The following is a 16,696-nucleotide window of genomic DNA, read 5'->3' on the forward strand; positions in this document are numbered from 1 at the left end:
GGCTGAAAACAATGGTGCAGTGTATTATGAGAAAACAACTGTTTATCAATTAAAAAGGTATGTAAAGCTAAGAGAAATGTACCTTTTTGTTTAACACGAAAGGTTTTACCATACCCTATGGGACCCTATGGGTTTACGGTGGATTAAGGTAACTATAACATAAAGGATCATTTTGAGGATCAGCTGGCTGAGGCACTGACAAAGCATAAAAATGTTTTTTAAGGGTCTCCCAAGTAATATAAAGCACTTTAATCTCCTCCTTCATCAATCTGAAAAATGCTTCCTCTGCCATTGTGTTGTTATCGTGTGTTTTTTTTTCTGGGTTTGATGCAAGTTAGAGTTACAGTGGTTGGGATTTTCTCTGATTTCACTTAACATGGTAGCCAAGGAGTGAAAACACTGCAATTACACTGATTCACAGCAACTTCAAAAAGTACTTTTACACAAATATAAGCCCAGGCCAAACTAGACAACGGCACACAGATACATAAACCAAATACATCTAAAATATTAATGCTGCAAAGAATGTTGCAATCATGAAAAATATAGGGTAACAAAGTGCAAACGCCCTGCAAACACAAAGCCTTCTGCAAAGAAAAAAAACATATGCAAAGTAATAATGCTGCAGGTGGTATAGACAACTGCAAGTTAAGAAAAGTGGCGTCACATAAGAGAAGAATTTCAGACTGCAATGGAGGGCGATCATCACCACATATGGTAGTACAACATACACATTACTACAAATTACTGTCTTAAGGACCTGATGTGTCGAAAAAAAAATAAACAGGACATTTGGAAACAGAGAGAAAGTACTTTTCTTTTCCCTAAATCTTTTATAGCATTTTATTTATACTGTTTTTAAACTGTAGTTGTTTTTCAACTTGCAGCATTTTTCCTCAGCATGTTTGTGCGTTACCATCATTTATGTGCTTGCAGCAGGTTCGGGTTTACATAATGTTTCCACTTTACATTTTGCTTTTTCTATGTTTGCAGCATTTCTCCTTTACAGAGTTGTTTATTTGCATGTGATCTGTCTGTTGGTCTCCTTTTTTCCTGTTTGCTGAAGAGTACAGGTATTTAAAAACTGGAGACACTCATTGTTTTCCAGACCCATCTCTTTGTGTGCTTGCGAGAGGTAGCATTACTGCCATTAGGTACCAAGATGAGATCCTCAGACCCCTTGTGAGAATATACACTATGCTGGTGAGGTTGGCCCTAGGTTCCTCCTAATGCAGGACAATGCTAGACCTCATGTGGCTGGAGAGTGTCAGCAGTTCCTGCAAGATGAAGGCATTGAAGCTATGGGCTGGCCCACCCATACCCCAGACCTGAATCCGATTAAGAAAATCTGTTTTTAAGAAAAACATTATGTCTTGATCCATCCACCAACGTCATGTTGGATCACAGACTGTCCAGAGGTTGGCAGCTTAAGGCTACATTCCCACCACACGCTGCTAAAGCAGCAAAAGCAGTTGGTTTACATGCAAAGTCAATGGTTGACACGCATCAAGACACATCAAAAGGTCATGCAGCGCATCTAGAGCAGCAGGAACAGAACATCTTGATAGCAGCTGAAGCCGAGCCTCATGAGCTTCTGAGGATCTGACACGTGTGACGCTCTTCACAGGCAGCAGCTGCTGGAGTTGGAAAAATGTAACCTTTGCTGCACGACGAGCCAGATCAACCAATCAGAAAAGGTGATCTGGGTGTTGGCAGGGAGACAGACACAGTGCTGCTGATGCAGAGCCTTATGATCACTTCCCTGATTAACGCCTAAATTAACTTAAAATGTCGAAACCTGCCAGCAAAGGAAGTGCGCTTTTATCAATCTGGTGCCTCCTATTTGGATTACTTACGTACATGAACAGTAGCGGGAAACCCCCAAGAGGCGAGCGGGCCAGAGGCTGCTGTTGGAGTGGATTTCCAGGGACAGCACACTGCCAGTGTACAGGGGTTTAATGCTGGTCCGACAGCGAAGTAATATTTAAGACAGGATCATAATCTTGATTAACTGAGTGCACAGATTATGTTTTGAGGTGAACTTTCTCACTTTAAAACATATCAAAACTACTTTTTACCCACTAATAAAAGCAAATATAGCAAAACCATTCTCTGCCATTGAACGCAGGAGCTGCAGAGCATCAGACTGTTCTGTACACACTTTCCTGGATGCGCTTCAGGAGCGTCAAAGATGCACTTAATGCACATCGGACCTTAACGTGTACAAGCATAAAAAATGAAGCAGCAGAAACTTTTTTGCTGCTTCCAGTGCTTGTTGTCTGAACATAGCATTAGTCTTCGTCTAAGAGGAGATCCTTAAAGGAATAGTACACCCAAAACATGATTAGCCTTCATTTTCTACCCCCCCCCCAATGCTGAACAAAACTCTGGAGTACTTTTTTGATATCTCAAATGCATCTGGAGATCTGGGAGGCTTCTTGCTGTCTGCTGACATTCAAATANTGTTTTCCAGACCCATCTCTTTGTGTGCTTGCGAGAGGTAGCATTACTGCCATTAGGTACCAAGATGAGATCCTCAGACCCCTTGTGAGAATATATAGTATGCAGGCAAGTTTGGCCCTGGCTTCCTCCTTATGCAGGACAATGCTAGACCTCATGTGGCTGGAGAGTGTCAGCAGTTCCTGCAAGATGATGCATTGAAGCTATGGGCTGACCCACCCATACCACAGACCTGAATCTGATTAAGAAAATCTGGAACATTATGTCTTGATCCATCCACCAACGTCATGTTGGATCACAAACTGTCCAGAGATTGGCAGCTTAAGGCTACATTCCCACCATACACGGCTGAAGCAGCAAAAGCAGTTGGTTTACATGCAAAGTCAATGGTTGACATGCATCAAGACACATCAAAAGGTCATGCAGCACATCTAGAGCAGCATCGTAGCAGCATCGTAGCAGCTGAAGCAGCGCCTCATGAGCTTCTGAGGATCTGACACGTGTGACGCTCTTCACAGGCAACAGCTGCTGGAGTTGGAAAAATTTACCTTTTGCTGCACGACGAGCCAGATCAACCAATCAGAAAAGGTGATCTGGGAGTTGGCAGGGAGACAGACACAGTGCTGCCGATGCAGCGCCTTATGATCACTCCCCTGAAACAGTTTATTAACACCTAAATTAACTTAAAATGTCGAAACCTGCCGGCAAAGTAAGTTTGCTTTTATTATTCTGGTACCTGCAGTTTGGATTATGTACATGAACGGTAGCGGGAAACCCCCAAGAGGCGAGCGGGCCAGAGGCTGCTGTTGGGGTGGGTTTCCAGGGACAGCACACCGCCGATGTACGGGGGTTTCGTGCTGGTCCGACAGCGAAGAAATGTTTGAAGGCAGGATCATAATCTTGATTAACTGACTGCACAGATGATGTTTTGAGGTGAACTTTCTCACTTAAAAACATATTAAAACTACGTTTTACCCAATAATAAAAGTAAATATAGCAAAGCCATTCTCTACTTTTGAACGCAGGAGCTGCAGAGCACAGACTTTACACACTTTACCGGATGCGCTTCAGGAGCGTCAAAGATGCACTTAAAGGAATAGTACACCCAAAACATGATTAGCCTTCATTTTCTACTCACCCCCATGCTGAACACAAAACTCTGGAGTACTTTTTTGATATCTCAAATGCATCTGGAGATCTGGGAGGCTTCTTGCTGTCTGCCTACATTCAAATAATGGAGGTCTATGGTGTCCGAGACAGAAAGGTCCATAAAAGTCCACAAAAAACGTGTCAATATTCCTCCATACTGCTCGTCCAATGTATTCCAAGTGTCCTGAGTGGGTAGCATCTAGAATTTACTCGAAACAAAGTCATTTAGAATGTTTTTAGAGCATAAACAGTAGTGTATAGGATTTCCTGAAAGCGCGCGCCGGCGCGTTCATGACGCTACGGAAACCGCGGCAGACCATGCCAGATGAAATTTGATTCCCATTAATGCTTTTTGTGTGATTTTTTTTTTCAGCACATTCAACTTTGTACAGAACAAAGTACTCAATGGCAGGGGTGTCTAGGATGTGTTAATTGAGCGTTCCCTTTAATTTTTTAAACAGTGTATAGATATTGCAACTGTTTAAAAGAATATATTATCACTTTTTTCAGTTTTTTTCATTGAGACATTCTATACACATGCAAATATATGTATTCTATAAGTTTATTTATATTGTCTTTTTAGTCTGTTTAAAATAAAGTATCTGAATCTGCTGTACTTTTTAAAGTTATTGTGAATTCCTATATTTGTGCATTGTTTACACCCCTTAGCCAATATAAAACTGGGAGCTTCATGCATAAATCTACATCTTTGGACCTCACCGTACTTTGTAGGCCTGCTCATGTCTTTTCTTAAGTCCCATACACACTAGAGAATGCCACATTTAATCACTCCAAGAGAAACATCACACTGAATCATTGTTACTTTACCTCCATGGTTGCCCTTCCTGCTGACAGCACACCATGTCCGATGACTTAAACCAGCAGAGACCTGACAATGATCTGAAAACCCTCCTGTAATCTGTTCACTAACTGCCAAGTTCACTTGAGCCTTACGAGTTGCACAGGCCCTTTTTTACTGGGGTCGCGTCAGTGTCAGGGACCGGACTGCTTGATTTGTCTCAGAATGACATGGGATGTGTCCTTAGGGAACACTGAGTGAGCTGCTTTCTCCTTCGTCCATATGTTAAAGGATTCATCTGTAAAGTTCTATTAATTGAAATTGTTGTCAACAAATGTCCTATATGGTATTTTAAAGTAATATTGATATCATTTTGCATTTAATTTACCTTTTATGGGAAAAGATTGGACAATAACATTTGGTCAACTTGGAATTGTGACTACAAGTATAGTTAACTTGAAGAATATTTTTTATTTGTAAGATTTGGTCTTAGAAAAAAAAACAACAATTAGACAATTCTTAGTCTTTAAGCTCTAACCATGTTTGTTAATAATGTCAGGTCTTATAATGGGTCAAATAAAAAAAAAAATGACTTTAAAACATGTCAACTGTTACAATAGGCCATTACATTTTGATAATAATTATTAGTTCTGAAGGTGTTATTTCCTTAAAAAAGGCATAAATAAATAAAAAACTCTTAAACTCCCCTGAATGATTTATTTGGAGTATTGTTAAGAAAAAAAAATCATCTATATTAACCACAGATATTTAAGGTATAAAAAGGATGTGAGTTGAAAGCGGATTATTAGCATCTAAATTTAGACCTGCATAACCTAAGACTGCCAAGAAAGGTTAAATCATGTGGAGACCAGGAAGCGAACCTTTCCTTGAAGCTGAATAAGTGACAAGGTGCCACTACAGTACATGTTCACAAGAGGGTGTTTTAAAATTGAAAGGGTGTTAAAGCATGAGCATTGAGGTAAGCACTATTTGGAAAAAGGTGCATCTCTGCATTTTGATATCCATCACCATTTTAAAGAGCATATATATTATATACTGTATATCCTGGTTGCATCAGGAAGGGCATCTAGCGTAGAAACTTTGCCAATTCTGCAAGTGAGTCATATCGACTCACGGTGGCGACCCCAAAGGAGGCAGCTGAAATGACACCAGCTAGCATTTAGAGGGCATATACTGCATCAACCGAGACCATAGCAACAAGACAACATCACATTTTACATCATATCCACAACTGGTAACTTTCACCAGCAAGAAAGCCAAAGGAATTGGGATTGACGGACAAAGCAAGAGAGAAGAAACTAGTGAGATTTCCAACGGTCACAATACTTTTTTGTTCCATCAGCAAAGAGATCCGCATTCATGCCTGCAGAACAAGATGAAGGAAAGGGAGGATTTCTGTGTGATGCAAACAGTTTTAATTAAAAGAACAGAAGTGAAGTTAAACCCAACAGTTCTGATCTGATGCTTCAGTTTCACTCCGTAATTCACTGGTTGTTCTCTCGTGCAGCAGCAGTGGTGTTAGACGTGCTGAAACTACTGTGATATTGCACCTTCAGTGGTGTAAATGTGAATTTAAACAGTGTTAGAAACCTACACGATTGCAGCAGTATGAATTAATGAATCATGGTTTCATGGCTGTGCAGGAGCTCCATGAACTCTTCAGTGAGACTACAAACCTTAACGGGTTAATGCTGGCTGCAGCTCTCTTCTGCACTTTCATCACTTCCAACATTTAGTCAAGAACCAGAGTCCAAATGGTATTCAGGAACTTAGGACTTGCTGCGTATTGCGACCGATTGGTTCTATATGAACAAATCACCATTTTGACTTGCAGGGATTATGAGTAAAATGTTCCCTTAACTTCTTTTTATATGACACATATGCAAAATAACATTATTACTGAAAATATTTGGACTATTAGGGGTGTAAATAATCGATTTGGCGATATATCTTGATTTTCGGCTACCCAATATTTTATTGATCTGGCAGCTCCAAATATTAATATTTAAAAAAAAAAAATCCTCTAAAACATTGAGAGAAAATGGGCTACCTCTGCACTGCCACTCTGGAAGATATAGCCATGAAGCCTTTTTGCTGTGCAGCGCAGCAACAGTTCTTTGGTTGAGGCAGTTACAGTGGAAGACGTGGACTGACTCAAAAACCCAAACAACATGGATTCTGATTAACATAAACTTGCTTTTTTTATCTATACCGTACATTTTATTTTGATAGCTGGGGAAAATATTGCCATATATAGTGATATTGCAATATCGTGATAATATCGCATTGTGACCCAAGCATTGTGACATATCACAGCAGCCATGCCGGTACTTTCCCCTAGTCCTGATACAACTCATTTCCAATAAGATACTGATATTGCAACTTCAAGCACCGACCGTTACCAACCCGATATTAGCAAGAACCATACTTTCTTTTATTACATATTTGTAGTGTGAATTGTTAGAAAAAGTTTGACCAGGTGATGTTACTAAAACAGAGAAAAACAAGCAACAAAAATGGGTATGAGGAAAAACTGACCCATGTAATACTAATACTAATACTAATACTAATACTAATGCTATTACAGAAACTCTGACATGACTTTCATTGTACCTGGATTAAAGTACAAAATCAGAAGCAGAGAGTTTCTATCAGCCTGTCAGTATTCGAGATATTAGATGCAGGCCGATGTAATCAGATATTAGTTTTTTTGGTTACTATCAGATATCAGAACATCCCTATTAAATGTACCAAAAACAAAGAAAAATATGTTTTACACTAAGCCTTGTTCTGCTGGAAGTTTATTTCTATTAATATGGAGTTTTTTTCCTCTCCACTGTCACTACAAGCATGCTTGGTGTGAAGGACTGCCTTCGACTCAACGAGTTAATCCAATCAACTGGTTTTCCAGTTAAACAACTTTGAATCAGTCTGACTGTATGATCTGTAAAGTGCCTTGAGATTACACATTTTGTGAATTGTGAACCATCTAGTATAATTGGTTGGTGTACTGTATGTAAAACCTCTCCCCCAGCCGAACCTCCTCCTGCAACCTGCGCATCCGCTGCACTCCCTCTGATGCCAGCCACACTTCTGAGTTTCTGAGGGACCTTTTCTCCCAGCATGGAGCCTTACAGTCAGGACCTAATGGATCTAGGGGCTATCCTCTTCTGTGTTCCATAGTGTGCTGCAATTCCCTTTAGCCCTTAATGTGATCACTTATGTGATTTGATTATTCACAGAGGAGGCTTTAATTTGTGCTGAAGTAAAATAAAACCATAGACCTACTCTTAATTTTCTTTTTGACATATTTTTTCTTTTACTTTCTGAGTCATTTTTATGAGGAAACTTTCTATCCTTGTGAAATTTTTCTGATTCTAACAAAAAACCATAAAATGTAAGAGCAAAAATGGTGATCTCAATTAACTAAGGAAACACTTTATAAAGCTACACCTCTACAATACTTTTGTTTATTATTAATTTGCTTTCTGACATGTCTTTCATTGTACCTGGATTAAAGTAACAGGCCAGGATGAGTCAGCGTGATTTGTCTGAGGCCATGCTTTTCAACTGGAAAGGATCTGATTTTCTCCCTAGGAGTGAAACTACCCTCTTATACTGCACATAGTGTCAAAAAAAAATCTCCAGTCTTGTTCCTAAATGAAAGGACTTAGATAATTAAATAGATTAGATCTTTATCTGCAGAATGCATTGCTGTGTAAGGGTGATAAAGCTGAAAGATGAAGTTCTCACTGCATGGTCATGAAAGGTGGATTACAACATAGAGGGAAAGAATCTATGCATTAGCTCCTAAAGTTAGCTTTTTATGTAGCCTTGCTCTAATTGGCATAAAGTTGAGAGGCTGAACCATCAATGGCATTCATGCAGAAGCCGCTGCTTCTCCAAACTGAAAGCAGTTAGGTGAGGTGGTTCATCTGATCACAATGTCTTCAAGAAGACTCCACTTGGAGGTTATTCCATGTACCTTCCAACTGGTGAAAATGTCTTAGTTGAACCACAACTCCAGAATGACTATGTCTCTTTAAAACCTGGATACAGATTGGGATGCATCAGAAGGAGCTGGAATATCACTACGAAGCTAAATATCAAGATGGGTAGATAGACACATTTAATGGGGTTCTCTCAAAATTCATGGACAATTGTTGTAATGTTTCAGATTGTTTGGAGTTTGAGCCTCTGGTTATCAGGGTTTTATCAGAGCTTTAATTGCACAGGTCTATTTGAAGATATTGAAGAAATGTCAACAACTTCTTATTATAAATTCACTGGCAGTCATCTGTAACGCTCCTAACTTCACTCTAACCCGTAACAACATGTATAAGATGCTGCTGAAAGCGAACTCGTTGCCTCAAGTATATAAATCAATTTTTTTCTCACTTGTACTGCAGTGGAAATATTTTTCTTTCCTCTGTTTTTTCCCCTGTTTTTTTTAGGTATAGATGACGATCTTTATTTCCGGGCGGATCATCTCAATAATTGTTCCTCCTAATTGTAAATCATTCTGGTGATACTTTTATGTAAGGTCATACTATGTGCTCGTCCCCAGCTGGCCATATTTTTTCTTCGTATGCGCACTTTCAGCCGCATACGTATGTTTTAGTGAGCTACAGTTTCCGACAGTCCCTGAAGCTCACCTTTCTCACCGCGGTTCTTTGAAAATGGGTCATAAGAGAAAAAGTGTGTGTGAAGTTTATGAAGAGAAAATAAATGCCACAGAAGAGAGAAACAAGACCAGAGTGTTTTTGGGAGATTCTTTCATGCGATCTGCAGCGATCTTCAGAAGACTGGTAAATGAATTGCAGTTTTTCCAACATTCAGCAGTTTTTTTTTTTTTTTCATCTTATTCAACATTCAGCGGTCTGATGGCATTGGGGAAGAAGCTGTTTTGGAATCTGCTGTACCTGCATTGAATGCTGCGAAGCCTCTTCCCAGTTGGCAGCAGGGAGAACAGTCCATGGTGGGAGTGTGAGAGGCAATTTATAATGTTACAGGCTCTGGACATGTAGCACTGGGATGAAATGTCTTTTATGGAGGGAAGAGGAGCCCTGATTATCTTCTCTGCAGTTCTCACTACTCTATTCATCTTCTTCCAATCTGCAGCGCTGCAGCCTCCACACCACACAGTGAGACAGCTGGTCACAACACCCTCTATGGTGCTTCTGTAGAAGGTGGTGAGGATGGGTGGGGGCAGGTGGGCTCTCCTCATCCCCTTCAAGAAGTACATGCAATTATATGCCCTTTTGAGCAGTGAGGTGGTGTTTACAGACCAGATGAGGTTGTCTGTGATGTGCACCCCCAGGAATTTGGTGCTGCTGACCACCTCTACAGCTGAGCTGTTGATGAGCAGTAGGGTTGTCAAAAGTATCGAAACTCAAAAAAGTATCGATACTGAAATGTTATATCCGGATACAATACTCGTTTTTAAAAGTATCGATACAGTGCCGTCACCAGTGGCACCTAAGCAGTCATTCATCTAAAGTGCAGAATAGAGGACAATGCACTTTCTGAACACTGTGTGAATGAATAATTCTTTGCTCTTTTCAGTTTCAGAATTTTTTTTTGTAAGAAATGCAGCTGCTGAGAATTTTTTTGTTTCTTAACTGGTTTGGCTAGTGTCATTGTTATGTGTGCAAAGTATAGCCAAGGAAGGAACACTTAATTAGAATTTTATAAGTTTTTTATCAAGCTTGCTTAATATTATGCACAGCATACAACCTTTATTGTGTTTATTTATTATATTTTATTTATTAATGAAAATATTTCTGTNTTTTATGGAGGGAAGAGGAGCCCTGATTATCTTCTCTGCAGTTCTCACTACTCTATTCATCTTCTTCCAATCTGCAGCGCTGCAGCCTCCACACCACACAGTGAGACAGCTGGTCACAACACCCTCTATGGTGCTTCTGTAGAAGGTGGTGAGGATGGGTGGGGGCAGGTGGGCTCTCCTCATCCCCTTCAAGAAGTACATGCAATTATATGCCCTTTTGAGCAGTGAGGTGGTGTTTACAGACCAGATGAGGTTGTCTGTGATGTGCACCCCCAGGAATTTGGTGCTGCTGACCACCTCTACAGCTGAGCTGTTGATGAGCAGTGGAGCGTGGTTAGGCTGATTTTTAATGAAGTAAACGATGATCTCCTTCACCTTCTTCCCATTAGGATAAGGCTGTTATCTCAGCACCAACTGCCCCACCTCCTCTCTGAACCTGGGGACGCAGTCATGTGTCATCTAGGTGAACAGCAGGGGGCCCAGGATGCAGCCCTGAGGGGAGCCTGTGCTTAGGGTGATGACATCAGAGGTGTTCTGTCCAACCAACTGACTGAAGTCTGTTTGTGAGGAAGTTTAGCAGCCAATTGCAGAGGAGTGTATTGAATCCTAGCTGTTCCAGTTTGCCTACCAGATGCTGTGGGATGATGATGTTTAAAGCTGAACTGATGTCCAGGAACAACATCCGCACATGGGTGTTCTTCCCTTCCAGGTGTGCCAGGCTCAGGTGAAGAATGGAGGAGATGACGTCCTCAGTGGAGCGGTTCCATCAATAGGCGAATTGGAACGGGTCCAATGTTGGCGGCAAACAGCCGCAGCCGGTAGTCATTGGGTGAGGTGACCTGAGGCTTTTTTTGGACACGAGATGATAGTGGCAGACTTGAAGCATGCTGGCACTATGGATTGGTCCAGCGAGGTGTTAAAAATGTCTGTGAGGACACCAGCCAGCTGATCTGCACACTCCTTGTACACCCAACCTGGTATGTTATTGGGGCCTGGGGCCTTTCTTGGGTTGACTCTTCAGTTATAGCAAGGTTGAGTGCCTCCTTCACCTGGTGTGGAACAGCTTTCCCTGCTGGAGTGCTGTTTAGTGCCTTAAACCTTCCAAAAAGTTGTTAAGTTGATTTAGGAAGTCAAAGTTTGCTGGATCTACCGGGGGGTGGGTGTGTTGTAGTCTGTGATCACCCATATGCCTTGTCACATCCTCCTGGTTTCGCTGGTGTCGTGGAAAAGATCCTGGATTTTTTGGCTGTGGTTCTGCTTCGCTGATCTGATGGCACGGTTTAAGTTGGCATGCAATGTTCTTAGTGCCTCTTTGTCACCAGACTTGGAAGCTGAGTTCCGTGGTTTTAGTTTTTTCCGAACCTCTCCATTTATTCAGGGTCGCTGATTGGCCCAGGTGGTGATGTTCTTTTTGATGCTGACTTCCTCATGCATTTGTTGATGTAGGCCAGGGGTGGGCAATTCCAGTTCCAGGGGGCCGGTTTCCTGCAACTTTTAGATCCATCCTTGCTCCAACACACCTGAATTAAATGTCTCGGTTACCTCCTTAGTATGCAGTCACTTCCTCCAGAGTCCTCTCAATCATCTAATTATTTGATTCAGGTGTGCTGAACCAAAGACACATCTAAAAGTTGCAGGATAGCGGCCTTCAGGAACTGGAATTGCCCACCGCTGATGTAGGCTGACACAGTCATAGCATTCTCAGCAATATTTAATACATTGTCATATATTGCTGGAGCCTTGAAGATGTTGCAGTCAGAGCATTCAAAACTGTCTTGGAGTTTCTCCATGGCGCCCTAAGACCACACTCGGACCTCTGTAACTGTCGGTATCATAAGGTTGGCTTCTATAAGGATACAATGGAATATTATTCTGCTTTACTGATTTAAGAAAAATGTTCGCTAACAAAGACTTGGCACCAATGTGAGCAATTCAGCAATGTGATTTCAGGAAACATAAACTAGCAGAGGAGCACATGAACAGCAACCCTCAATACATTTAAACTGTGGAGCAGCCATTTGAGGTGTTGAAACCCTACCTTCTGCCGTAAGTCAACACAAACGTTGGAGAGAAATCCAGTTGATTCAGAATTCAACGCTCCAATGAAGCATTTCAGGAGCGTTTGGCAGAGCCCACACAACCACTGATGACAAAAATCCATCCAAACCACTTAGGTTTTAGCTGCTTAAAATACTCAGTGCAGGATTTCAAAACGCTAACAGTTTTCCTCTCATTCAGATCTGTTCATATTTGGAATACTATCAGAAATGGTGTCCCCTAACTTAAGTGAATATGTACAAAAGCAGCAGAAAAATAGTTAAATCTTGGTATCTTCTTGGTTATCAATCATTTGATAGTTTTGTCATGTGAGAAAAAAGTTTTGTTTAAGTGTATAGCTAGCCTCAAAATCTACCTTCACAATAAAGTTTTTAATTGATTAAGGCCTTCCTGAGCGATATCTTTGTAAAGCGGCCATAGACTGAGACAGCTGAAAAACATATCAACTACGTTATCTCAGTATCCAGTGTTCTTCTACTTCCTTCAATTTGTTCGGTTGCAATAATTGCTGCCAGTAACTTTATTGCCTTTTTTTCCGTTTCAACAGACAGCATTCCCGGCTCTGTGATACTTTTTTTTATTGTACCGTATCCTTCCAAAACAAAGCCATCAACAATCCTGTTCCTTGCATCAACTATCCCAACCCTCTTTGTTTTTCCATTTGACAGATGGTGCCAATGTCTACGTTGTTTTTAGTTTAACTGTTTTCCTCTTAGATAAAGTTATTTTTGGAGCTTCTAACCCCCTAGATTCTGTGTACACAGGACTTAGAAAGTGCACCTGAGCCAGTAGTTTTAGACCACATCCATATGGAGCAACAGATGGTATCCTCGCAGAGAGGTCAGATGTTAAAGACAAAAATCACAAAAAGCAAGAGAAGATGTAATAGGCATTGTAATATTTACCTTATCTAGGTGGACCTTGTGTTTTCCGCAACAGTAAACTAAGCATCTGCAGCAAGTACAGCTTGTTGCTGTAGAGCAGTGAAACATTTTGGTTTGAAATCTGAAATAAACGAAATAGGTTCTGAAACATCTAAAACTCTTCTGACATTTTTGTTGATGGTGACGGTGACATGAAACGCCCCCATTCTTGTCTCCTGAACTCGAAGATGGCTGTAGAAAATGGACACCCCTACTGACAATCATTTTGCTTAAGGTTTGTTCAGGCTAAACCGTTTTGTCACTTGCTTGGTTGCTGGATTACATCATTAACCTGATGTAATCCACTGGACTGTCTTTGATAGCTTTTTACCAATTGGCTTTTTTTTATCAACTGTAATTCTGTATTTTTAAATGACCAATCTACCTGGTGATATGTAGTGAATCTAACAATCTAACGGTTGGATTGGATTGTAAAACTATTGGGTTTATTTGCCGTGAAATTGATTTTTATAAGATTTTAATTAAAACCTTTCTTGGCTTGTGAAAAATAATAGTTTGTTTATAGTTTGTCCTGTTTGTGCTTAAAGCTACGTTTAAGGTTGAGTGCAGAAAGTAGACTGAGATGGACATACTTACAGGATATATTTTAACCAAAGAAAATACCTTGGAAAGAAAAATGCCTTAAAATACATCTGGTTTGGATGCTTAAAGAATAATGACACCATGCTGTTTTTATGTTTTATACTAAATTCTCAACATAATTATCCTAATATTGGAGCTTAAGTTTCTCTGGTCAGCTCGTTTGCTTTTTTTGGCAGACCGGAATAGCCTCCTTCTACTTAAGAGCATAAGGTTTGACATAGTTTGTGTTCAGAGAGAGCATTCTGCACCCTGGTGTTGCTGGATGGCTATTTGAGCAACTGTTGCGTTTCCAGATCAGCTAAAACCAATCTGCCTATTCTCATATGACAACAACAACTAATTTCCAACTCTGTTGTTATTTTTCTATTCTTTGGACCTTTCTTTGAAAACCAAACAGTTCACATGCACAAAAATTTCCGAAGATTGCAAGAAATACTCACAGCAGTCCACCTGAAACCTGAATGAAACCTTCAAAAGCATATCATACGGTATGTACACTTACTCAAATGTCTTCCATGTTTAGATACTGGCTTTTAACTTAAGCGAGACTTGATCATGTCTAGATGCCTTAAGGACGTGTAGCGATATAAGGGGAGGATAACTCTAAATATAATTAAGTTTAAAGGTCTACAACGGAGGTCTTCAGAAGGGGGTCCGCGACCCCTAGGGGGTCCACGGAGGTGCTGCATGGGGGTCGCGAAAGATTTGGCGGATTAAACTTTATTTTTATTCCCCCTGCAATTTTTTTCACTAAGTGAAATGCCTTTAAATCCACATTAACATGAATTCAACACAGTAGTAAACATATAAATGGAGGCAGAAGATGTCTTTCAGTCATCAATGCACAAATTCAGTGACACACAGGAGCTCTTTCAAGCTGGGCACCGTTTCATTCACAACACCTGTCCCATCAACCAGGACTCCGAATCACAAAATACTTCAATAAATTACTTTAGTTACATTACTACATATGTAATAGAGTGACTATAGACCAATTTGATGTAACACAATTTCATACAATATATATAAACAGGGGTCTCCGCTTCATCTCGCCATCAATTTGGGGGTCCTTAGCCTGGAAAACGTTGAAGACCCCTCGTCTACAACATAAGAATTTGCACATTTTTGCACATCTGCACAAATGGCACTGGTACAAACTATAAAGCGTATAATATTCAATGAGTCATTTGTCTACATCACTAATTATAAAACCATATAGGTCAAAGTTTCTATCCATAAATTTGCCTTGACTTTAACTCTTTCAAACCCGTGCAAAAGTTACATTTTCATTCAGTCACATGGGGAACATTCAGAGTGTGTTCATGCCACGATGCGTGGGGAGGGTAAACGTGTGAATTTGTCAGACTCCCTCAGCCTAGTGCACCTTGGCAGCGCTGCACTCACGCTCTATATGAAGTGGTCACATCACATTCTGCAGACAGACTCGCAGCCGGGTGCCTGCTGTCTGACAGCTGTTATGCAATTACTGCACTGGGGCCAAAAAAAAAAAGAAGACCAGAACACGCACAGAAGAAGAGCTTTCACATTTCACCCCCTCTCTGTTTCTGATCACCTCCTGTGTCCCGCATGCCGCTCTGAGGCCATAGATCGTGCGTGGAATCACTAAACAGCCTCTCAGCTGCCTGCCTTGTTAATTCTCAGCCACCGCTGGCTGTGACACCCCAGGGAAGGACTTGATGCAGGCGGATTGGGGTTGACACATTGCGTATCTCATCACTTGTTAAGGAAAAAAGATAAGGATGATGATAAAGAGGGAAATAAAAAAAAAAATAAAAAGAGAGGAGCACTACTTTTTTTTCTGGGGAGGAATTAAGCAACGCAAAACCCACATTAACTTACCATGTTAACTTCAGACACCATGTCAATGCTGGAGATGTCTATTCTCATTCCCACATCCACCGGAGCTCCTGTGGAGACAGCAGAGCGTTAGAACGCAGCAGCCCCGCAGAGCCCCGCATGCCAACCGGCTGTAATTTACCTCCAAAGTCAGGCCGCAGACGGATGTCATAGCCCTTCAGCAACTTGTCAACGGTGGCTTTCACGTAGGACATGTTGCTGGGTTCGTTTGCGCTAAAAGATTAGGAGGAAGGGGGGCACATGAGGTGTATTTACAATAAACTCAGGCCTGTTTAGAATCGAGGTGTCGGATCTCACCTTTGCGCACCGCAGACCACAGTGATGAGCAGAGACACGCTGCAGACTGTAATCCACATCGCTGGGAACTCTGATCCTGCCAGCGGCAGGATGCCCTCGGGAACGCAGTTTAGGATGCAAAATGAATATTCCAAAAATAAGTCAACGCGTGCGTGTCCTTTTTACTAACATTTGAGCGTCGGGGGGGACATGACTTTGGATGAAGACGAAGCCCCCGGGGAAGAAGAGCGCAGCAGACTGACATGTGAGGAGTACTCAGCTGCGGAGAGGGGGATGAAGGATGCAGATGCACGCCGAGCAGAGAGCCTCCATCAGCTGATCTGCGTCAGGATGCGATTCAACTTCAGGACGGTAAATAACTGGCAGCGACTCCCCGGTCACCTTTGGAGGGAGGGAGGGAGGAGAGAGGGGAGGAGGCGAGGCGCAACGAGAACACGTGCGACGTGACGGGATACACCAAAGATGCAGATTGAAGTGATCATCTTTCAGTCTGAGTCAGTTGGCGTGTAACCAGTGGATCCCTTTTCTACAAGTTTATATTTCCTAATTTTTTCCTTGCTTTAACTTATCTAAATGTTATTATTATTTTTTTTTTATAATTTATTCTTAGGCTTTTGAAACGGCCAAGATGGTCTAGTGCAAGTGAGATGTTTGTCACAGCATCAGTCAAAACCCTACAAGCTGTTTTAACGAAAGTTAATGTATAAGTTTATTTGTAGG

At 41.2% G+C, this 16,696-nt stretch overlaps 1 protein-coding gene across 1 annotated transcript in view; it reads right to left on the minus strand.

Annotated features, from left to right (window-relative positions):
- The window catches only part of gabrb1 (gamma-aminobutyric acid (GABA) A receptor, beta 1), a 56,350-nt gene extending 40,038 nt beyond the window's left edge, over window positions 1–16,312 (minus strand). Inside the window, exons 1-3 of the mRNA XM_015393268.1 lie at window positions 15,977–16,312; window positions 15,801–15,892; window positions 15,662–15,729 (exon numbers count right to left, since the gene is read on the minus strand). Coding sequence (XP_015248754.1) covers window positions 15,662–15,729; window positions 15,801–15,892; window positions 15,977–16,035 — 219 coding nt within the window. The 5' untranslated portion in view covers window positions 16,036–16,312. The remainder of the gene's footprint in view (window positions 1–15,661; window positions 15,730–15,800; window positions 15,893–15,976) is intronic.
- Between the last annotated feature and the right edge of the window lie 384 nt (window positions 16,313–16,696).

This window comes from Cyprinodon variegatus, unplaced genomic scaffold (genome assembly GCF_000732505.1).
Source record: "Cyprinodon variegatus isolate N-32 unplaced genomic scaffold, C_variegatus-1.0 Scaffold633, whole genome shotgun sequence".
NCBI classification, from domain to species: domain Eukaryota; kingdom Metazoa; phylum Chordata; class Actinopteri; order Cyprinodontiformes; family Cyprinodontidae; genus Cyprinodon; species Cyprinodon variegatus.